Source organism: Lipophrys pholis, assembly GCF_963383615.2.
Source record: "Lipophrys pholis genome assembly, chromosome: 12".
NCBI classification, from domain to species: domain Eukaryota; kingdom Metazoa; phylum Chordata; class Actinopteri; order Blenniiformes; family Blenniidae; genus Lipophrys; species Lipophrys pholis.
This window is the reverse complement of record NC_137641.1, coordinates 29,802,469-29,827,426: the sequence shown is the minus strand read 5'-3', so window position 1 is coordinate 29,827,426 and position 24,958 is coordinate 29,802,469. Positions and strand designations below refer to the sequence as shown.

The 24,958-nt window shown below is 42.0% G+C and overlaps 2 protein-coding genes across 2 annotated transcripts in view; both read left to right on the top strand.

The window, feature by feature from the left end:
• Positions 1 to 6,378: 6,378 nt before the first annotated feature.
• cryba4 (crystallin, beta A4) lies at positions 6,379 to 9,436 on the top strand (the record flags this gene model as incomplete). The annotated part of the gene is made up of 5 exons (XM_080476278.1): positions 6,379 to 6,417; positions 7,768 to 7,886; positions 7,986 to 8,127; positions 9,013 to 9,155; positions 9,289 to 9,436. The coding sequence occupies 5 exons, from the start codon at positions 6,379 to 6,381 to the stop codon at positions 9,434 to 9,436; spliced, it is 591 nt and encodes a 196-aa protein (XP_080332404.1).
• A 2,448-nt stretch (positions 9,437 to 11,884) lies between these two features.
• The window catches only part of grk3 (G protein-coupled receptor kinase 3), a 61,081-nt gene continuing 48,007 nt past the window's right edge, over positions 11,885 to 24,958 (top strand). Inside the window, exon 1 of the mRNA XM_080476784.1 lies at positions 11,885 to 14,018. Coding sequence (XP_080332910.1) covers positions 13,906 to 14,018 — 113 coding nt within the window. The 5' untranslated portion in view covers positions 11,885 to 13,905. The remainder of the gene's footprint in view (positions 14,019 to 24,958) is intronic.

Genomic DNA, 24,958 nt, shown 5'->3' with positions numbered 1-24,958 from the left:
AGTTGGTTAGTTGGTTGGTTGGCTTCATTTGGTTAGTTGGTTAGATGGTTGGTTGGCTTCATTTGGTTGGTTGGTTGGTTGGTTAGTTGGTTGGTTGGTTGAATTCATTTGGTGAGTTGGTTAGTTGGTTGGTTGGCTTCATTTGGTTGGTTGGTTGGTTAGTTGGTTGGTTGGTTGAATTCATTTGGTTAGTTGGTTAGTTGGTTGGTTGGCTTCATTTGGTTAGTTGGTTAGATGGTTGGTTGGTTGGTTGGCTTCATTTGGTTAGTTGGTTAGTTGGTTGGTTGGCTTCATTTGGTTAGTTGGTTAGATGGTTGGTTGGTTGGCTTCATTTGGTTAGTTGGTTAGATGGTTGGTTGGTTTCATTTGGTTGGTTGCTTCCCATGATTCTTACAACATATAAACTTTCAAGTGAGTCGTTTTTATTTGCGTTTTAACAACTTAATTGTTTACAATTTGACTAGCTTTTATCTTTTATTGGTATTTTTTAATGAGAATTTAATCCATAGATTTTTGTAAACTCAGATTTAAGAAACATTTAGATTTTCTTCCTGTTGTAATCATTCATTTCATTCAATAACTTGATTTTCAATAAAAAACGACCTAAAACATGTACTTCCCTCTTTAACGCCCTCAGAAACCTCGGGGAGACGATTCGTGGTGATAATTCAGGGATTACCGCCGGCGGATTACGACGGGATTATTTCACCTCGGCTGTGATTATTTCCACCACGCAGGCCGGATTAAACTGTTTTGATATGTGCAGATTAGGTGTGAAGTAATCCCGCTGTGTAATCTGAGTGGACGTGACTCGGATTCAAACCTCAACCCTTTTTGGGGGTTTTGTCTCTTTGTGGATGAGAACGAATTATTGAGGTGAGATTTAGCGGCGGTTGAACCCCTGAAGGTACTTTGGGAGTGTGATTGACCCCGGCTGTGCGCCCGTCGATGTCTTGGTCACCTCCTGGTGGCGGCACGTTCATTTCTAGACGCACAACTAAAGAGACGGACGGACATTTTTCATGTTGACGTCGGGTCCAAGTTGAGACTGAGGCTGTTCCTTCTACCGTAAACAGGAGTTTAGTGAAACTGTAACAAACCCGTGTCACCACCGCTGCTAACGGATCGCTAAGGGCCAATCCACACTCCAGAACGGACAGAACCAACGAACAAGTGGCGGAATTTCTTCGCTGGCGCTCCGTATCGCAAAACAAAATGGACGCCAGCGGAGGAGGTGAGACGACTGAAAATCTTTAGAACATCAGGTTAAAGTCCGATAAGGACACCAAAACGTCCCGGGAATTCATGGAGAGAAATATCTCCAAAATTTAGAATAGAAAAGAGCGTGTGCCAGAGTGAGCGGGAAAAACCTCTGTCGCTGTGGGGAGGGGGCGTGGCCTCTGAGTTCATGCAGCTTCATATTTGTGTCACAATTCGTGAGGTGGCTATCATGGCTTCATGCTTCTCGTTACACTGCCCCCTACAGGTTTGGCTGCTCATAGCAGCTCTGAGCCAGGTGGATATGCTGTCCGTGTGAATGAAGACTTTTTTTTTATAAAGGTACAGAGGGAAATATCAGTTTTTGTAAAAACCCAGGAAGTGTAAATGTGGCCTCAGATTGTTAACCTGATCAATTTATCAGTCATTTCTATTTGGAAGGAAGAATTTTTGGTTGCATCAAAGTAGATTTTAAGGCCTGAAGAGAAACGACATTCTGATGAAATTTACCTCTGAAGGTATTTGTTACCATCAACAATATATATTAGATATTTATAATAATAACATGAAGCGTCGGGTTCGAACCAAAAGTGATGAATTCTGGTGGAATTCAGTTGAAGATTCTCAGTTTATGAAGCCGTAAAGGAAATGTTGCTGCCCAGATCCTCCGCTGTCACTCACTCACACACACACACACACACACACACACACACACACACACACACACACACACACACACACACACACACACACACACACACACACACACACACACACACACACACACACACACACACACACACACCTCGTATATTGAAGAAAACACTCTCAGCCACAACTGCTTTTATTTTCTCGGTTGAATAAATGATGCAACACCGGGAGATTTTCAGATTTTTGTTGTTGGACATGAAACAAACCAAAAAAAAAAGAGTAACTGATTACAGTTAAAGTTACTTCTTGAACCAGTGGGAAAATGTTCATTAGGAACACTTGTGATTTGAAAAAGTTGAACTCTTGAGTGTTGATCATTTATGAGTCAGGGTCAAGTATATATAGCTACTATGACTTCCTGTGAGGAATCCTGCAACACAATAAAATACTTTCAATGTCATTTATGTGCAATAAGATGTGCATTAAAACAACAATAATTACCAAAGTAACAGATATTACCATTTTCCAGCAAAAATACTGTCAAAATGGGATAAATTTGTTCTTTAAAAGTTTCTACAAACCAAAACAAACCAAATGTTAGACGTCACAAAACACACTGATCGTATTTAAACTCCCTAAAGTGTTTTGTTGAAGTTTGTTTCTCACTCATGGACAAGGTGAAGTTTAAAGTCATGGAGTGGCACGCCTCCCAATGCAAAACCGACTTCAAGAAAAAAACTACTGGCTCAATTACAATGAGATAAAATAAAGCTGTATAAATATTTATAGATCTGTTTCATTGAAATTTGTATTTGTACATATATTGTTTTTTGTTATTTTATTCCCTTCTATCCTGAATAGTCTCCCAATTCCTCCATCAGAAAAACATCCCTACAGCATGATGCTGCCACCGCCGTGCTTCACTGTAAAGATGACATTGGCCTGGAGCAGCATGATGCTGCCACCGCCGTGCTTCACTGTAAAGATGACATTGGCCTGGAGCAGCATGATGCTGCCACCGCCGTGCTTCACTGTAAAGATGACATTGGCCTGGAGCAGCATGATGCTGCCACCGCCGTGCCTCACTGTAAAGATGACATTGGCCTGGAGCAGCATGATGCTGCCACCGCCGTGCTTCACTGTAAAGATGACATTGGCCTGCAGCAGCATGATGCTGCCACCGCCATGCTTCACTGTCTTTCCAACTCAGAGCCACTTGACTGACTTCATCCCGGGTGAACTCCAATGAAGCTGTAGAAACATTGCAAGGATAATCTTGATTGTCAAGTATCGCATCTTGAGGTGAATAACTAAATTTGATCCATTTTGGAATAAAACTCTAAATAACTATATGGAATAAATACATAAATCCTCAGAAAAGAAGAAATAAATGCAGCAATAGAAGATTTGGAGGAGAAAATGCAAGTTTTATCTGGAATATCAAAGTTGGGAGGAAAGATCTGCTCCTACTATTTATTCTATTATTACACAATATTAAGATTAAAAAATATAATTTAAAAAGGAAATGTGTATTTTTATTGTAACGCTGAACACTGAAGTCGATCTAAAATAATCGGACGATACACCTGGACAGGTCTTCAGTCTATCACAGGACACACACACACACACACACACACACACACACACACACACACACACACACACACACACACACACACACACGCTGTGGTCATCATATATTCAGTATGTAGATATGATATAATAAGTTTGCAGTCGTTGTCTCCTGCTATAAACTTTAAACTTTAAACAACTGATGAAAAAAGAAGAGCTGATAAAACATTTATTGATGTACAAAGTGGTGAGTTTCACTGTGTAGAATTCAAAAGTTCAACTCCTTTAAAGACCAAAAGCAAAGAATAAATAAATGTTGGTCACTACTCAGACATTGTCCAGTTTGTGGTGAACGTCACGAGCTCACGAGCTCACGAGCTCACGAGCTCACGAGCTCACGAGCTCACGAGCCTCCAAACACCGACGTGATTCAGACTAAATCTGCTCGGGACGTTGAAAACCTGAAATTAGTTTTTGGAAAAGTCCAATGACACTGCACACACACACATATTGTATTTACTGTCTATATTTAATGTTATAATGTGAATTTCGAAAAACTTTCTTATAAAGAATCACGAATGTTGCTAATGAAACATCATAAAAGGTTTTTTGTACAAACTTTATTGATCACGTTTGTTTGTTTTCATGTTATTTTCAGATATTTTATGGAGAAACTGAACTACTCTTTTTCAATGGAGAAGTGATGGGAACACTACTCCTTCTTCCTCCTCCTCCTCCTCTTCCTCTTCCTCTTCCTCCTCCTCCTCCTCCTCCTCCACGTCCACGTCCATCCTCTGCAGTGATAATGTGGCGTCTGCACTTCTGCTCCCTCCACAGATTAACCAGCTTTTGTCGGAGCGGGGACAAAAAAAAAAAAGGAAAAAGTGGCTGGTGGGGTGGGTGGGTTGATGGAGGGGCGATGGAGGGGAAGGGGGGGGGGGGTGGAGGTGGCCCCTCCAGGCCCCTCCCTGCTGCTGAGCCGGGGCTTTCAGCCATGGCCCCCTGCCAGGGGAGGCTTTAAAAGGGTGGGGGCGCGTGGCTCCTCTCACTCACACGGCAGCAACGACCCGAAGGGCATCAAACCGAGGTGAGTCCCTGCTGCTGCCCCATCATCATCATCATCATCATCACCATCATCATCATCATCACACTGCACCACACTGCCCCCCTGCACTCAGCCGGGGCAGGTAGAGGGCCGGGGCAGGAGGACCTGACTGGGGGGGGGGGGGGGTCGCAGCCTTCAAACAAACATGTAGAGACTTTAAAATCAACCAGATCTCATCAGAACAGCAACATTTCACTCTGGAGGTTCTTTTTCACTTTAACATCTAAATGTCTTAATTAATCTCAATATCGTTTTATCCCAACACTTTATTCTAAAGATAGAACATTTCAACTCTTTATTCCCCCCATCGTTTTTTACTTTAATCGCTGAATCAACAGAAATGAACACATTTACTTTGCTCTTCAGTTTTCTCTCTCTATATGTGACGTTTTTTAAGCTTCTATTTTAAATCTGAGTGCTGATGCTTTTCTCTTTACATTCTCAAACACTCTATGTTCAACCAGATCGAGGAAAACCTGCAACGATTCATTCATACTGTGTTTGTCTATTCTAACGTCCGAATGTCTCATTTAATCTCAATAATTATACCTTTTTATTCCAACGCTTCAACTTCATTTCAAATTCATTCAAATATTCAGCATTTAAACTCTTTTTCCCCACATTTAGTTTAACAGATGTCCTTTACTCACAGGTTTAAATGTCACTTTTACTGAAATTAACACATTTATGTCACTTTGTTTGTGGTTTTCTTTCAGTATTTAACGTCATTTCAGCTTCAGTTTTAAATCTCCCTGCTAATGCTCATTATTCCAGGGAAAAAAGACACTTTGAAATGAACAAGATCAGATTTATAAAACGAATTCTGCCCACTATGTCAGATTTATCAGGAAAATGTTTCATTTAGACTCATTTGTACCGCGTTTCTATCTTTATTTGTCTTTATTAATTTTAGATATTTCCATTGAACTTCTCAGTATTTAACATTATTTCAGCTGCAACATCAAATCTATAAGATTAATGTCAACTTTATAACATTTCTACTTTGTTGTCTAGTATTTAAATCTGAAAATAGAACTTTTAACCTCTTGATTGACACTATTCTGTTAATATTTCTCCTTTACTCAAAGGTAACATGTAATTCTGACAGATTTAATGTTGTTTTCTTCACATTTTTTTGGCTTATTCTCACTTTGTGTAGAAACTTTTACATTTGATCTTATTCATTGAAACTCTTTCTTCAGTTAATCATGTTTTAAGTGAAACTTTTGTAAAGTAATTTGTTCGATTCTCAACATATTTATTGAACATTTTGACTTCATTTTCAAACTCATATTTTAAAGTGAAGATTCTAACTTATTTCCATCAGTTTGACTTTTCTTGCCACTTTTAATCTCAATAATACTATATACAATATACTTTTGTTGTTTACATTATAAATGTAATCCTCAAAACAGAATATTTTCACTCATTTCTCTACATTGTGACTCCTTTCAGTACTTTTCAAGATTTCTGTCATCATGTTATAGTTTTTCCTTTTAAGTTCGAGCTTTATTTCTAAATTTGCCTGAATTAAAATGACTTTTTTTGACAGTAAAGTGGCTTCAAATGAGTAAACGCCTCGCGAATTAAGTTAACTTCAGTCAAAAAGGTTTTTTTTTCTTTAATTATATGTTTTATGTAAGGAAGTTACTTTCTCTCCTCATTGGGAGAAGTATTTTAAAAAGACAAACATGCTCAAGAGTTTAAACTTTCACGTTTACTTCTGGAAAATGAGCTTCATTTTAATAGTTTTTTTCACTTTTGATGCACTTTGTTACGGCTGTTTCGCTTCATGATCAGTTTTTTTTTCCATTTCATCTTTTCCAGACAAGATGACTCACCATTGCACCAAGTTCTCCGGCCACTGGAAGGTGAGCAAGCTCCTCCCATCAGCATTAGTACACTGCGAGAATTCAATTGAATTAATAATCAAAGCTGACACGGGTTTAACGAAGGTCAATGCAACAAAATCAATTATTAAAATGAGAAAGAGAAGAGGGCCTAGAATTGATCCTTGTGGTACTCCATATTTAATCTCTGTTCTGTGAGAATTATAAACATTTATCAATTTGTACTGCCCCTGATTTCTTAGATAGTCACAACGCCATTTAATAACAACATCCTGAAAACCGTATTTGTGATAAAAGAATTTTATAGAAAATTCTTTCAAATGATTTTGGAAAAACACCAAATGCAAACATAAATTTATCCACAGCTGAAATTTTATTGAAGTTTTAACAGCTTTAAGGTATTTCTAAAAAGGTTTTATCACAGTTTTAACATCGGTTTAACAAGGTTTTTATGTAGTTTTAATTCATCTTTAACAGTTTTAAAAGTTATAACAAAGTTTTAACAAAGTTTTAAAAAGATTTTAACACTATCTTGAGAAGGTTTTGGTACAGTTCTATCTAGATCTTAACAGTTTTCACACTGGTTTAACAAGGTTTTACCACAATTTTAATACAGTTTTAATTCAGTTTTAATTCAGTTTTAATTCAGTTTTAAAAGTTGTAACAAAGTTTGAATATTTTTAACAAGGTTTGAAAAAGGTTTTAACACTTCATTTAAACACATAGAAATGTTGTGAGAACTGGAGTTGCTGTTGTACAATAATATAAAAGATGTAAAGTGGAAAAGCTGTTATTCCCTTACATTTTCATCAATTTCATATTAATTGAACAAAAATTATTTGACAAACTGTTTGAATCTTACTGTTGACGTTTGCAGTGCGCTTTTATCTATTATTCTGTTTTTCCACTTTTCACAACTTTTCCCAAATTTTAGAATTCTTCCTGTACGATTTTATTCTCAACATTTTTTTCGAACTTGTAAACATCAAGAGTTTTACCTTTTTGTTCAGTTTCAGTTTCAGTTTCAGTTTTTTTTCTCTGCAATCTAGTTTGTTTTATTCTGAAGGATGCATCTTTTTTCCCATAAAATTTTACAAAAATGATTGGGTTACAATTTTGATTTATTTCCTTCAGTAAATCTTTGAATCTTTTCTTAAAAAACCTTTAACTTTATTATTGCAGATAAAGGTCAAAGTTTTCTCAATGATATAAAAAAACAACTTAAAATGTGTTAATTTTTCATTTTTTTGTCAATTCAAAAACTGATCTGATTACTTTGAGTTGTGGAAGGGCTTGCTTTGCCCTGATGACGTCCTGACAGGTGCGTCTGGCCCTCTGTAACGCCGCCGCCGCTGTGCTTCCTCCTCTTAGATCATCGTCTTCGACGAGGAGTGCTTCCAGGGCCGCCGCCATGAGTTCACCTCCGAGTGCTGCAACGTGATGGAGTTCGGCTTCGAGACCGTTCGCTCCCTGAAGGTGGAGAGCGGCGCGTAAGTCAACACACCACAGCCGCCCGCCGAGGCCGCCGCCGCCGCTGCTGCCACCACCTTCAACCCTGCTAATGCTGACGTGTGTTTTCTCCCCTGCAGCTGGGTGGGCTACGAGCACGCCTCCTACCAGGGGCAGCAGTTCGTGCTGGAGAGGGGCGAGTACCCCCAGTGTGACGCCTTCGGAGGCAGCAACGCCTACCACATCGAGAGGATGACCTCCTTCAGACCCATCGCCTGTGCCGTGAGTCCAAACACGGCTAACGACACTGGAGGACTTACCTAGTTTAATAAAAAACCCTGGGTGGCGAATACATTTTAACTTCAGGAAGCCTCATATGGAGCAATTTCATCTTCACAGTGGAGACTTTCAGAAAATAGTGCTCGCCACTTCAAAATCCAACATGGCAGCTATTTCCAAGATGGCCTCCAAGAGGCGGCTGTATGCAACATATGCCAGAGTCCAAGATTTATTTTCCAAAATAAATCCTGTTGAACCTGATTTTAGGCAGAGAAATCATATTTCTGGAGGATTTCTTATGCTCCGTGATGCCAGACTTGTTTTAATTTGAAAACCTCAGAAATACAAATAATCCAGTTATTCTACACAAAGAAAAAAGGAGCGCTTCCTATGGCTTGGTTTTCCATGCATTGGCGGCCATCTTTGAAAAATGATGGCCATATTTGAATTTCTATTGGCGAGTACTTTTTTTTTTATGTCACATGTACATTTACACCAGATTTCATGTTTGAATCATCAACTGAATGATTCTGCTCAAAAACAGAATGTAGCTGCTCCACTATGTGGTCCGGACCATTCCCATGATCCTTACCAAGACAGAAAACCTTCCCTTAAATAACCACAGCGCCACCTCGTGGCCATATCAACCACCTACCTTCCACCTGGATTCGGGGTGGGGGGGGGGGTGATACTGCAGGAACTTTAGTTTGTAATCTCTTTAAATACCAGTGAGTTTGTGTGACGCGATGCCTTAGAAGCTGTTTGACAGTGAAAGTTTATCTGAGGCGAAGCGGCAGTCCGACCAGAAAAACAACCAGAACCCTTTGTTTTGTTTTGTTTTGTTTTGTTCTTTAAACCCTTCCTCCTCCTCCTCTTCCTCCCCTGCAGAACCACAGAGAGTGTCGTATGACCATCTACGAGCGTGAGAACTTCCTGGGCCGTAAGGGCGAGCTGAGCGACGACTACCCCTCCCTCCAGGCTATGGGCTGGTGCAACAACGAAGTGGGCTCTCTCAGGATCCAGTCCGGAGCGTGAGTAACCCCCCCCCCCACCCAACTTCCACTTTTTTTTACCCCCCCCCCCCCACCCGCCGTCTCTGTGGAAATAGAAACTTTTGCAATCTCTTGCGACACCTCAACGCGTGCTCTTCCTCCTCCTCCTCAGCTTCGTGTGCTACCAGTACCCCGGTTACCGTGGTTACCAGTACATCATGGAGTGTGACCGTCACTGCGGGGAGTACAAACACTTCAGGGAGTTCGGCTCCCACTGCCAGACCCCTCAGATCCAGTCCATCCGCCGCATTCAGCAGTAACCACCTCCACCCCGCCGGGACCCCACCGCCCCCACCCTCCCCACCCCTCCCCCGACCCTCCCCCACCCTCCTCTCTCCCTTCTCCCGAGTGACCTTTCACCTTTCACCCTCTGCTGAATAAACTGTTTTTCTTAAACCTGACCGACGTGTCTGCTTCTCTCGCTGGAGTCAAGCGTTTAAAGTTTGTGGTCCCACAGCCTGGAGGGCCGATCAGATTCTCATGCAAACTTATTGGCAAAAGCAAAGTTTTGCCATTTAATACAACCAAATCGGAAAAAAAACTAAAAGTTAGCTACTTCAATTGTTGGACCACATTATTCATATTTTATCAAACTGTGTGCAAAACATCAAAAGGTCCGGCCCTGTTTACACAACGCCTTCAAGTGAAAACAATGGGGATTTTTACGAGATAATTATGAAAGAAACAGTGAAATTTTATACTACTACAGCCACGGTTTGAGGAGTCACAGAAAACACAACTTTCTGAAAACTGCTCCCGAGGTAGAACTTTTTGAAAACAATCTTTGTGGCAACGAGGTAAAAATGCAATTTCCAGTCAAAGCATGAAAAATGAGACAAGCAGATTCAAAATAACAAATTATCCAGTAAAATTATGAAACAAGCTGTAAAATTTGAAAAATTTTTGCTATTAAAATGACAAATTTCATAATAACAAGAATAAATGTAATTTATGAACGCAATAACTTTTTTTCACAGCCTGAATACTTTAAAAAAAAAAATTGTCTTTCACTATTTCAAAGTGAATTTTAACTGAATTGTTCAAGAAAATTCTGTAAATTATTCAAATCAACTATGAAGCAAAATGTAGTTGTATGTGTGTTTTGTGTTGTTGTTGATCTTTTTGCTATTGATTTTTGAAACATGTCAACAATGAAGTTTTGACCAAACCAGTACAGATTTTGAGTATTTTCGGTCGATTTATCATTTAAATGTCTTTTGTAACATTTTGTAACCGTGAAAGATCGATGTGTTTGATCGATGCAATCGCAGTTTAAAATGAAAAATTTCCAATTAGAAATATTCGTTAAGAAAGACTTTTATGGCATTTTCATAGAAATGTTCATATCTATAAAAACAAGACACTTTTAATGAGGAACTGTGTAAAAAAATAATCATAAGATTGTAACATACTTTCATAACAAATATGAGAAGTTCAACCAATTCAAAACCAACTCAAAAAGTCAGAAAGTTTTAGTGAGCTTAGGGATTCAGTGTGTTTTCAAAGAAAATATGTTATAAAAACTTGAGTCAGTAATTGGGAGAAAAATGTTTAGAAGTGAAGTATAAAAGGCAAAGTGCTTATAAAACAAACATCCTCTTTAAAAAGTATTTATATTTAGAAGAAGGCCTCACTTTGCCCTGCATACTGTCTGACAGGCTGAAGCCTGCAGGATGTGTTGCAGTTCCTCCTGCAGCCAGAGGGTAGCGCTGCATCTCCACCAAAACGAGTTCCAATGCATCAGACCAGAACAGGGAGGGCAGAACACCCAGAAAACTGCTCCCCGGGTGGGGTAAAATAAACGATCAGAAGAGACGGAAACAGCTCGAAGGAGGAGAAGAACAAATGAAAGTGTTAAATCTGCTGCTTCCCATGTTGTCAGACTTGAAGGTCCACCCCCCCCTCCCACCACCCACCACTACCCCCCCGGGGGGGATATTACACCACATAAACTGGTGTGTTTGGTTCCAGGAAAACATGATAAAGTTACTGGAAATCCAAAGCAGGTTAATTGTATGTGTGTTTTGTGTTGTTTGATAAAAACATGAAAAAGACCAAAAAAAAAAACCTTTAGAAAAAATGACACCGATTTATTGACAAGCAGCCAAAGTAGTCAAACAATGAGAAACACATGAAAGACAACCAAAATGAAGGAGGCTTTTTTTTTTCTAATTTTATGTTTGGAAATTTGAAAAAGTAGTAAAAGAAAATATCAAAAATAAAAATACAGTTTATCGTGTGTTTTATTTTTACATTGACAATCTGTTGAAATTTAGAGAGAAAATTAAGACATTGAGGCAAAATCAAGATATTGCCTCAAAATCTAATCGACTGGTTTTGGGATGATGACAAATCATCCCTGAAAAGTCAATGCATTGCGGGTGAGTAGATTCTGCAATAATCTGTGAAATACATACATACATACATACATACATGCATACATACCAATAAATAAATAAGCTAATAATAAATAACAAATACACAGATGAAAACATAACTTTCTCGGCCAACCTGGCGTTGGCGAAGGTAGTTATAATAAACATTGTCAACTATTCTGATTCTCGTATTAATACAGTTATTTCTTAATAAATGTGATTATTATTGGTAAAGCGGTCCGAGTCCAGTCCCCTGGATCGGCTCCGCTCCGGGGCTCCACTCCGATCCGGCTCCAGACTCCGCTCCGGGTTTTGCGGCTGTCCGCCGCGCCGCAGTGGGAGGAAGTGGGACCACAAAGCAGCGAGCGAGCAGTGCCACAGTGCGAGGCAGAAAACACAGAAAAACACGGAGAACCGGGGGGGACTTCACGTTAAACATGTGCCATATTGGATCCGGGAGGCGAACCGCTTGACCCACACGCCCGGAGCCGGCTACGACATCGACGAGGCGGGTTGGCGCGCGCCGAGACAGCGGGCGGACGGCGTCTCCCTCGCAGCCGAGTGTGGGCTCCCTCAGCGCGGATCAGCCTGGTAGGCAGGAGTCGGTCTCTCGCGCGGAGCTGCTGGCGCGGAGCACGACGACCTGCTCGGTTTTTATTTCTTTTTTTTTTTTAAACAATTTCTGAGAAGACTGAGCATCGTGAGAGGACTTGTATCTAAATACGAGGCAGAGCTGGAGGGGAGATCCGTGCACCTGATCGCTGGGTTTATTTACCGGCCGAGGGGTGAAAAGTTATCGGTTAACAAGCAGCCTAACTACCGCTGACCAGCAGCGCTCCCTCCCCGCCCCCCACCGTCAGCGTCACCGTCAGCCCACAGTCGGCAGCCCCTGCGCTGGGTCTCCAGAAGCGAGGAGGGTCGCCCCCTCCTTCTCCGGCCGAAGTCATGGATTATCTCCTGCGGGTTTTCCCTCCGTGTTTTTGACCGTTTTTTACCCGGACTGCCTTCCTCCAGCGGCGGAGTGTTTTCTCCACACACTTCCCCAATCAGAGGCGACCCGCAGCCGTTAGCTTATTAAAGCAAAATCTCCTCTCCCCAGCCCCTATTTAAAAAAGGGCCATAAATAACTGAGCGGGGGATAATAAAAAAATACATTTTAAAGCATTTTAAACTCTTAAAAAAAAAAAAAAAAGAAATTCATGCATTAGTTGGGTTTCTGCGAGCTAGCGCGGCGGCTAACGTAGCACGAGCGCAGCCGGACCCCAGAGTCCATATCGCCGGCAGGCTAAATTAAGCTCTCGCCAGAACTTGTGTTGGATTTAGCGTGCGATTAGTCGATTATACCTTCTTGCCCGGTGCTAAACCTCTTAACGTCTTTTTCGGGTGTATTTTTGGGCGCGATCGAGGCGCCGATCGGGAGCATTTGGAGCTCTTGAACACAGGAAGCCAGCGACAAAAGGCAACACAAACAGCAACAGCAGCGGTGTGTGTGTGTGTGGATTTGTTTTTTAACGGAATGCAAATCATCATGTCATGAGTCCTGGCTGCTCTGCTCAGCCTGCATGCTTTTATTTGTGTTCACCAGGAGGATTTATGTTTAATTTTTTGCAACATGGAACAAGTGATCCTCTAAAAACTGTAAATCTGATTTTCTGCAGTTAAATACGAGAAAGGTACTCTATTTTTTTTTCTTCCTGACTGCAGCCACTAAAATTAGAACTGCCTGCTCGGTGTTTACTTTTTTTTTTTTTACGGATAAGAACTGCATCTCCATGCCGCACTGGAGAGCAGCCTGCATCCGCCTGCACACACCGAGAACCAGGACCGAGATCGGGACGACCGGGACCAGGAGAGGAGTCCCCGGAGACCTGTAGGATCTTTTCTTTCACCCTCTTTGCATCTGGTTTGTCGCCGCGCAGTGAAGCGCATCCATCCATCCATCTCTGCTCTCGTTTCGCACGCAAAAAAAAAAGAAACCTGCGTTTTTCCTCCCTCCTCCTCCTCTTCCTCCTCCTCCCGTGTTATCGTTGCACTACATGGGATTACAAGCACCGCGCTGACTCCAGATGTCTTCTCCTTCCCCCCGTTTGAAGCCACGATGACGGAGGAGGTGTGAAGAAAGCACCGCCGAACGAGACGCGCCGCTTTTTACGCACCCGCCTTCATGTCGCTCCTGCCCGGTGGAGGAAGGAAGGAGGACGCAGCAGCTTTTTGATTCAACCACCACCCCCCCCCCTCTCCACCTTCCACCTCCCACCTCAACTGAGACAAAACGAACACCCCCTCCTCCTTCCCCCTCTTCCCCTCCTGCACCGCTTGATTCCATCGATTTTTGGTCGTCCCAGGGTCGAAAGATGGCGGACCTCGAAGCGGTGCTCGCCGATGTCAGTTATTTGATGGCGATGGAGAAGAGCAAGTCGACTCCAGCAGCCAGGGCGAGTAAGAAGATCATCCTCCCGGAGCCCAGGTGAGCTCTTCCTTCTCACAGATGTGTTGGATGCATGATGGGTGATTTGATTTTTTTGATTCTATTTTTTTTAATGTTGCATTCGTTTATTGATGTGGAGGAGGTGGAGGCGAGTTGTCACACTCGAAATGACTGTTGGAGCTTCTGCAACTCCTCAACCTCCACCACCATCTGCATGCATGCCCGCAATGCAACTTTGCAGGAAGTTAAACCTCAGAGCAGGTTGATGCTGCACAATATGTGGATTTTGTTTTTGTTTCTTGGTTTCTTTCTCCATGTGCTCCTATAAACAATCTTCTTCAGCTTTAGGGTCGATTGGCTCTGTTGAGATGCTGTGATGCAGCTCTTGATCAGACACCCTCCTCCTCCTCCTCTTCCTCCTTATCCTTTCTCTTCTTCTGTGTTAGTGGTGCACGATAACGGCTATGTACCGATGTCCGATATGTCGATAATTTTAAAACAATTTATGACCAATATTCAAGATATCTACGGTTATGTATGCCGGTAAACAGACCATCACACTGTACAATAAGATGCTTGTGTCTCTGGTCTCCCGACCTATGATTAAACTTTAAAAAAAAAGAAAGGAACAAAGTATGGACGGATGAATAAGTTAATGGACAAGTTAAAAACGGCACATTATAAAAGAACACCGCAGCAGCAAGAGGTAACAAAAATACAATCCAGAGTCGACGGATGCATTACGTGTCCACATGATCTGTCAATTTCCTGCTTCCCATTCATTGTCTATGTGGAACGCACCGGTGCATGCTGGGTGTGGCACAGCGTTTTTTCGAGCTATGTTGCGGTGTTACAGTGTGTTTCCAGTTTTTGTTGCGCCGTGTTTTGAGCCACGTTTCAGCGTCTTTCAAGCCGCGTTTTGGCTCATTTTGAGCCGCACTGCGACGCGTTTCGAGCTGTGGTGTTGCGCGTTTCCAAGCTTTCGTTGCAGCGCATCTTTCGAGAAATTCATTTCAAGCTCCTTATTTGAAAAAACTTGCGCGGGGAGTTGAAGTCCGGCGCGTCACGAAACTTTCGTAGAAAGTTTAAATTAGCAGCAGTGAATTCCACAACTGCACTGCTAATTTCTCGCCTCGCATGTTTTCAGAAATACTTTTTGCCAAACTAATTTAGTAAAACCACCGTTAGTTTGGTTTTGAACTCCAGGAGCAGACGGCCCCCGAGTGACACATTGAGGTGCAGCGCGTGACTCCGATCCGTGCTACATGCTACAAGCTAAAGGATTTCGGGGCTCACACAGTATTGATGCTACATGCTACAAGCTAAAGGGTCTCGGGGCTTACACAGTATTGATGCTACATGCTACAAGCTAAAGGGTCTCGGGCTCACACCGTATTGATGCTACATGCTACAAGCTAAAGGGTCTCGGGGCTCACGCAGTATTGATGCTACATGCTACACATGATTAAAGTAAGACTGAAACACTTATTAACAGCGAGCTGCAGCATGTGGCGGCACACGGCAGTGTGTAGATAGATGCTACGCTACACATGATCCGGCACACAAGTGTTGCATCTGTCAGCCTGTTTTCCAAAGCGAAAAAAATGCTCTTGTGGACGTGTACAGGTTGCACTGGAAAGAATTTTTTTTTTTAAAGCTTACAACCGTCATCGCTTCATGCCGATGTTTACATTTTTCTTTTAAATTTTTTTTTTTATCATGGCTAATTTCTAATCTGTGGTGTTTGCAAGGAGCCAGTGTGAAGGCCCACCGAGGGAAGACTTAACAGCTACAATCTGATTGAAATAACACTGTCCTCCTCCTCCTCTTCCTCTTCCTCCTCCTCGGCTCCGTCCAACATCTAACACATAATTGCACATCCTTTTGTCCCCCAGCAGGCGTGAAAGTGCCTCGTCTGAACAGGTTGATCAGAGGATGTGCTTGCAGGATGGTTACTGAGATAGTTTCTTGACAAGGCCAGTTTGGCTTCGGTTGGAGACCTTTCTCTCTCTCTTACGCTCTATCTTTCTCTCTCTCTTTTTGCGCTTGACGTTTTTATCAATCACAAGCCGGTAAAGTAACGACGCGCCCACACGGTGGCCTGCCGACTGTCAACGTGTGGGTTAAACAGACATAATATTTAAACCAGGAGTGCTGCTTTTTGGGAGGAAGTCAGCAATTTTTATTTTTTTTCTTTCGCTCTAACTCGTCCTGGCAGATCAGCAGAAAGCAGTGAAGCAGAGAGTTCATTACACACGGTAATGAATGTCTGCGTTTCCCCTACCGATTGAGGCGTATTCTCTTGTAGATATACAAACATGCTTTTTTTTTTTTTTTCTTTTCCTTTGGTTATAAATGATTTGCAACCTCTTATACTTCATTTATTTATCAGCGATGCTGCGGTGCTGTTCATGCACGAAGGCGCTGGGCATTTGGAGCAATGTCTCACCTCTGGCACATCATGACAGCAGCAGCTGGGAGCAGCTGGTTATCTCCACTAGCTGCCAACTGTCAGTAGTAACTGACACAGGTTTAGCATCAGAGCGCCCGCTGGAGTAGGTGATTATTTAATAGAGCGCCGCGAGGCACGCCGTCTACTCTTGTAGGTCAGCCTCCGGAGTCCAAGTTACTCTACCAGAACAAAAAAAAAATCTTTGAAATATAAATTCGCACAAAAGGATCACGTCTGCACAGAGAATCAAACCAGACCTTCACCACTCATTTCCAGCCTGCAGTTTCCAGAATCCATCACACCAAAGTCGATATGTTTACAAATAAACATCCATCAAACTGTGTGCCGCAAGGGTTTCTGGGTTATCAAAGATGGCGTCTTGCAGCTCAAGGTACCAACAACATTTGACCGATTCAGCCCAAAAAAATAAAGTCAGACCTTCTCAAAGAGCCTTCAAGCCACTAGACCAGGGGTTCTCAATCCTGGTCCTGGAGGGCCGCGCTCCTGCATGTCTTAGGTTTCTCCCAGTTGCAACACACCTGAATACAATCAGGCCTCGTTACTTGGCTTTTTTACAGGCTTGACGATGACCTCAACATCAGATCGAGGTGTGCTGAAGCTGGGAGAGCTAGAGCATGCAGGACACCGGCCCTCCAGGACTAAGATTGAGAACCCCTGCTCTAGAATAAGCTGAAATGTTGTGAAATTGATCCTTTGGTTTTTCCAGTTGCAAATGGAGATCAGGAGAGATCCAGTGAACAGACGGGATCTTGTGCACACAATGCCTCGGGAGTTCCCAGGGTGTCAAGTTGACAAACTGGGAGATGCTCCGCCAAATTTAAATGCTGGAAATACGTGTTTGTCTGAGTGTGAAGAGGAATTTCCTTCACAAAGTTTTAGACGACATATTAGAGAAGAACGTCAACTCAAACTGGATTCTGGCAGGCCGCACGGTGGCGCAGTGGTTTACACTGTCCTCTCATCTGTCCTCTCTCTCCCTGGCTTGTTTCAGGTTTTAAAAAGTGTGTTGCTCCAACCAGCCAATCAGAAATCAAACCCTATATAGTGTCATCGGGGGTTTAGCCAATCCCAATCAAGGTAGCCCCTCCCTTTGACTCCACCCACAATTAGGCAGCTCTGCTCTGGCACATGGCACCACGAGAGGAAGTACTTCCTCCTCTTCCCAAGATGGGCATGTGTGGGCGGAGCCAGTCAAGCTCACACAGACACAGCAGATTCTGAATGCAGCTCCTATGATCCATAAAACTTTTGAACACACAATCATGAAAATAGTACACTATAGTACATTATTATTAATAAAGAAAATTAAGACATATAAAAGATAAATAGGGAAATACTGGTTGACCAGCCTTGAATAGTACATTTACACAGTATATGCAAGACAATTGCCCAAAAATGATCTTTTTTTTATAGATTAATGCAGCAATCTGGTGCTCCAGCTGAAAGTTAAGGTGATGCACTTTGTGATCGTGGTCTGTTACGTTATCGCTAAAACTTTGTCCGTCTTGCTTCGTACAGTGTGACGGGTTCGCAGACTTCCGTTGTCGTGCAACGGTTTCAGACGTCGATACAGAAAGAAGCTTAGCGAGACAAAATAACAAAAAGTTTGAAGCAGCTACCGCTTAACATTCTTTTGTTAAACATCTAATTAAACTCCCGGACTAGTTGATGGTGTCTCGTCTTTGACACCTGCTAACTCTCTCACGGTTCTTTATGACGCAGTTCTTCCTCGGGCCTCCAGCTACTTTCACTCGGTGTGACTAAAGTATCGAAATGAACTTGCAGGAGTCAAAGTTTTCCTCTCTGACACCACAAGCCTGTTAGAAAGAAACCACCCTTTGTGCCACTTTTAGTCTCTTGTCGAGTCAAACGGGGTCTCCGAATGACTGGCTTGTGGCGTTGAAGCTTTGAACGATGGATTCCTGTTCAGCCGTCCCGTGCTGGTTGAACTAAGAAACGTTTCTCTCAATCAAACTCCATCTGAGAGTTCTACATTCTAGCTGATGTTCCTGGAATTAAGACGAAGAGCAAAGTCCACCATGGGTCTTTTGGGCTTTTCAGGAAGTTCTTAAATCCATCCAACTTAGGTTTTTAGAACCGAGAAGTGGGTTGGATATGTTTTAAAGGATGTGCGTTAGGAAATGGAACCGTATGACTTCAGTGTTTTACAGGTCAGTTTGTTGATGAATGAACCCGATCACCCATAAATGTCTTTTGATAAAGTGATAATTTCTGCCATCCTTTTACAAATGAATCTTCCTTTAATCCCACAATAATAAACTCTTTACGTTGTCTTTATTTCCTCTATCAGGCCAAACCATTCTTCCCAAAGTTTTCCTTGCTGCTCTGAGAAGAGTCTTAACCAGGTATAGATCCTTTGTCAATGTAACCAGAAAGTCATGGCCCAGACACCAAACTCTGCACCAGAGTGGGAGATCATAAGCGATTTTTAGACAAATGAATCCAGAACGACTCAAGTATTCCGGTTCCGTGATGGAGGATGAGATTCATGGTCTGACGATGGACCGTTAAGCTTCTTCTTGCTTAAAACCAGTTCAGATTCTCGAATCAAACCCTGGCGGAGCCTCTTGGTAGTGATACTGCAGTAATATCATATTGTCAAAATGTGTGTTTATGAATTGCTTGTGGCAGTAAAGCTTCTACCCCTGATGGACACGCTGATATCTGGACGCTGTGAAAGATCTTTAGTCGGGTATTTTTCAGCTTTTGTGTTCGCTGGTCCTAAATCGAGGAACATGAAACTGAAGGCACACACGACATTCATAATTCTGCAAGAAAGATGAGAAGCTTGTTCAGTAATGGACCTTTCAGCCTCCTGAAAGACGCCCGACCTCAGTCCAGCTTGAATTATTTGAAATGCACACGCTGTAGAAAGGATTCTGACGGTCATATTACATGTACGTTGTCGAGAAGCGTCATTGAGCTCAAAGTTTATGTTTACGATTGTTCTAGTTTTTGACTAACTCAGTTTTAAACACGTCTCAGATTGGTGTCACACTGCTTCTTGCCTCTTTTGTCTGAAAAAGATTTTCACTAAATTTTAAAAGAAGTCATTTGACTTTAAACACTTGATTTTATGCCAATTGTGATCTTATTCATCCTTACATTGATGTGAACGGGTATCAAGGATGTGCTGAATCAGAGAGTACGAAGGGCAAAAATGGCGGCTTGCAGGGTTAAAAACACCCAGAAATAAAGCCTCTGATTTTTATTAGTTCTTTCAGACACAAAGCCGCGGATCCCTGTGGTACAATGTGAGGTATCAGTGTCTGAATACTCACGTTCATGGCCGGTTCATGGACTGTCTGCCTTTGAATCTAAAACATACACGTTTCTTTTTGTCCGGCGCCCGATGCCACCCCCAAAATGTCCAAATTGAAGTCCTTGATGTGATTGGATTACGAGCAGTCGCTGTTATTAAATCCGTAAATCTGTATTAAATCCATTCGCAGAGCTTCTTGAGAGGAAATTGCAGAGCAGGTGGTGGGAGACACTTTATTGATCCGAGTGGAGCACATGTGCGATCAGACAACGTGGCTCCTCTCGTAGGGTCAACGTTTTCACATTGTTTTCTATTTTCTTTTTTTTGTCAAATTGAAAGCTCTCCTTTCAAATTAAAATACTCCATGTGATCTCACCCGGGTTAACTGAAGGTTGTTTTTTTTAAAAACAGTTTTTCTAGTTTGTTTTATAGAAAATTAATATTCTACAACAAACATGACAGAATTTATTTAAAAGTATGTATTACTAAACTGTTATGTACAAAGAGTTAACATGAGTGAACGCAGAATAAAAGTTCTGTGTTTAAGTGGTTTTAAGGAATCCTGCTATAAAGCCGTTTCAAGTGAAAACACATCGATTTAGAAAAGTTTTACATTTATGCTGCGAAGTTTTGAAAACTGTTCGTTTATACGGCAACAATCGATAAATGACGTGATTAGCATGGTTGTTTTTGTAATGAAAACACACACACACACACACAGCAGAGAACAACAGTGTGAAAACATGAACACTGGTAGAACACGGACATTCTAGTGGACAAGACCAGCAAGTTGGATTGTTATTACGGTGACTGTCAAAATAAAACTACCAATTTGGATTGTTATTACTGTGACGTCCCAGGAGAATATGAACTGGGAGTCATGACATCACAGAGTAAACTTTGTTCTGGTTGTCCAGCTACTGAGCATGTGCAGAATAAATATTTACTACGGCCGTGGTGAGAATGCGCCGTAGCAGCGTTGTTGAAAAGTTGCGTTTTCCACGGAGTTGGAGCGTCGTCAATAGGTTCCATTTTCTGTAATGGAGGGCTAAGACCCCGATCTGTAAATTAATTTGGCCACAATAATGATATGACTTCATGCACGGGCGCTTCTTCATTCAGTGTTTTTTTGTTGGTGTATTGAATACTTTCTCATGATGCTGACAGTAACAAGAACGTTCAGTTAAAATGATCCTGCAGACCTGTGAAGGCCCAGAATAACGGCTTTCAGTCCAGATCGAGTGCTTCCCTCCGTTAGTATCTGCTTGTGGAAGCGCTTCATGTTGTCAGTGGACTTAAGTGATCAGATGTTCGGGGGAAGAATCGGAACGTCGATCCAAAGATCTGCTGCTTGGTTCCAGCGACACACTTCAGCAGCCTTTCAACACATTTCCAATAGAAACGGGTGGGCCTCCGTCTTCATTCATTGTACTGTAGTTTACTTATGAGTTACATATATTAAAAAAAGATATATCTATTGGTCTTTCTGTAGGTGTCACTCCATTTAATCAATATTTACTTTCTGTTTTTCTTGGGGAAGGTATCTCTCTCCGTTTGACCCATGATGTTAATATTTAACTATTAAATATTTAAGGCCACAGTGGTGATGAGAGGCAGTGACGGTTGGCTTTCACTTTCCCCACATTAATCAGTCCACGGATTCCAACTGGCATCCCCCAGCTCACAAGTTTCCCACTGATGCCCACTTTATACTTTTTCCTTTTGGTCTTCTCATATATTTTCTTAAACCTCTACGTGTCGTGGTTGTTTATCAGTATATCCAGGAGGGAGTATATGGCCGGGCTTGACATTAAGGATTTTGACACATTTTTACTTTCCAGAAGTTTAATAGAAAAGTATAAGCTTGGGTAATGTATGAATTCAACTATTAAATACATTGTAATAGGTTTCTGTAATTGATTTTTTTTAATAAACTTGAGGTTTTTTGACTCCAATTAAAAATGACTCGACAAACATAATAGGATTTCACAAGTTATTTTTACAGTTTAACTTCTTTCCATGAGTATCCGTGCAGATTCTGACATAGTACTGAAACAATTAGACATTTAGCCTGCCAGAGTTCATTTACATATTTAATTTATTTACACATTAACAGAGTCATTTCAATTACCTCAGAATAGTTGAAAACAACTGCCCGTATTATATACAAGTACTGCATTAATGATTTAAAGAGAATTCAATTCTTGTGCATACTAGATAATTAATGACTAGTTTTAGACAACAAATACATTGTAGTATCATACATTAAATGATATTATTCAGTGACTAGAGTACACCAATAAAAAGACACAAACTGATGCATGACAGAGTCCAGTACTGTAGAACACAAACCGACAAAATGTGGATCCAGTTTGTCTCTAAAATATTTTGAAAACAAGTATTGAAGCACAATTCATGAACATTCAAATGTTCTTATTCCAGGAGTCTGCTGGAGGAACTTGCTCATCTACATTGTAGTGGGGAAGCACCCATCCACGTTTTTTCACTTCTGATCTGATCCTGATACCTCAATTTATATATCTGCTGATACTATTCTGATAGCAGAGCTCTGTTTGCTTTAATATTATTATCATTATTGTTGACTTTATATGATTTGTGTTCTCGCTCCGCCCACTTTGTCATGGATGCATCAAGACCGGGCTAGTATGGACTTGGGAAGCCAAATTACCCATAATGCATTTGGCAGGAAATGGCGAAAATGCTTTCTGGCATCTTTCAAGTCCGTAATTCCGAGAAAGTACTTGCAAGTACATGAGTAAGTACTTGAAACTGAGAAACTGCCATTGTTCAATGAGTATATTATGTATTATATATCGTCTTATATCCATCACGCCCTTGAATCCAATCGAAATGGCTTCCTTGCAGACTTTGCTGAATATTGTGATGAAACCGGTGGTTTCCACCTCTACTGTTAAAGCTAGGCTGCTTGATGAAGATGATGATGATGAGGAGGAGGAGGAGGAGCCGAGTTGTGGAGGTGAAGCTGACACATTAGTCATTTTGTCTCTCTAAAACACACTGATGTTTTGTGTGTGTGTCAGCACGTTTAGTGATTTTTATTATCATTATTTTTCCCGGTGCAATATGAGCTTTATTATTTATTGCGCTCTGCAGATAAAAGCTTCAGCTAATGGACGCGTAAAGAGCGCCTGTGTGTAGAGAACCACGCTCGCCGCCGTCTGAAAAATGTGCTGGAAACATGTCAGTTAGGTCGCCACTGTTGTGTTAATGTGATAAAATCGTAACGTGATGTTTTACTCTCTCCGTGTGGTCGCGAGTGGCTTGTAAAAGCTTCGAGGGGGAAGGAAAAAGAAAAGCTAATTGATTTGGTTTGGGTGGTTTTCTGTACGCAGCCTGATGAGCAGCCTGAGTGGTGTGACTGCGGTGGATTAGGGTGGGGGTGGGGGGGTTACAGTGGGACATTGGGGGTAGCGTAGTGCCGCCACATTCCCGGCAGGCCGAGGCGAAGTCCTCTGGCGGAGAGGTGAGACTTTGACAGCAGCTTTGGAGGCCTGGAGGGTTGGGGGGGGGGGGCAATTTGACCCGGGCTCACGTAATCCTGAACCGCCTCCAAGAAAAGTCAAACGTCTTTCCACAGATGTGCTCCAAACGATGTAATTAGCATGCCGGGCCACGGGAGGGAGCTATTGGTTGTTTTTGGATTGAAACCACACAGACATGCACGCACGGAACAATACGCTATAAACCTTAAGAATAGAGAGAACCCGACATTCGTATGGACAGACTGAGGAATTGGATGCTATTAGAGGTGGGTCTCGACTTTAAAACTAGAATACAGACTGGGAGTCACGCCACCATGGAGGCCATGTTGGTTTCTCGCACATGAGCAGAAGGAACTATTTACCGTGGCGGCGGTGCGCATGCGTCACTGTGTGGGGGAGGGGGGGGGTCAAAGAAAAGTGGTGCCTTGGGAACCAGAATGAAACGGTGATGGTTGCAGTGGCGGTGAGCGTTGACGCTGAAAACGAGACAGAATTTTTACGATTTCACTCGTTTTCGTTGCCGCGGAGACGCTGAGCAAGTGTTTTCAGATTTATCCCCTCTGGGGAAACGGTTTTCAGACATCACCCACTTCACTCTTCGAAAACTTTGTGTTGGCCGACGTCACCATAATATCTTTGTGCTACATCTTGTAGCCCTTAAGCTACAGTAACTCGGTTTGTATTTTCATAAACAGTTTTAGATTTCAGGACTTTTGCTCCAGACTCCTTAGATTGTAACGCAACGACCTTAAAGTCCTGAACAGCTTCTGTAATATTCACCTGCTGACTTGTAAACACCAGGGAAACTACCCCTGTGACATTTTATATAGTTGCTCATATTTGGGCGAAATGTTATAAACTCTTAAGTTAACTGCCAAAGAGTTTGTTGTTTTTGTTTTTAGAGAAAATCACTAGTTTCTTGGTCATGTGATCAGAGTTGATCAGTGTCGGTCACAGGTTGGATCTACGTCGTGTTGTCCATCATGGTCCTTTGTCTGAGAGCAAGGTGTCCATTTTTTATTTTTTTTTTTTAAGTCCTTGCAGTGCATGGAAACACTCAGAACATGTCTGCCCATGGGAAAGATGCCGTAATCCCTGTAGTAGAACCTGTAATCCCTGCAGTCCATGAAGTGGAACCTGAGTTTGTGGAGCAGAATCTGAAGCTCATACAGTCAAACCTGCATCCAGTGCAGTGGGACAGTAGAACCTGTAATCTGTGCATTATAACCAGAAGTAGAACCAGTTGTCTGTTATGCAGAACCTGCTGTCAGTGGAACCTGTAGTTATTGTGGTAGAACCGCATCAGACAGTAGAATCTGAAACTAATACAGTCAAATCTTCCATCTTTAGCATTGGATCCTACGGTTTTCTTACTGAAAGTGGCATTTCCAGATGAAGAACCTGGAGTATGTGATATAGAACCCACAGTCGATGCACTAGAACCCATAGAACCACAGTCTGTATGGTAGAATTAGTTTTCAGTGCAATGCATCCTGCAGTTTTCTTCCTGAAAGTGGCATTTCCAGATGAAGAACCTGCAGTCTGCCGTTGTTGGTTCCGTGTCTGTCGTTCAGATTCATAATTACTAGAGACGATCAGAAAAGGCCTCCAGCAGTGCGATCGTTCCACTTTATACCCGTCTTCTCTTCAGACGTACCGCTGACTTCACTTGATGAGGATTGAAATCCGTCACAAGAGA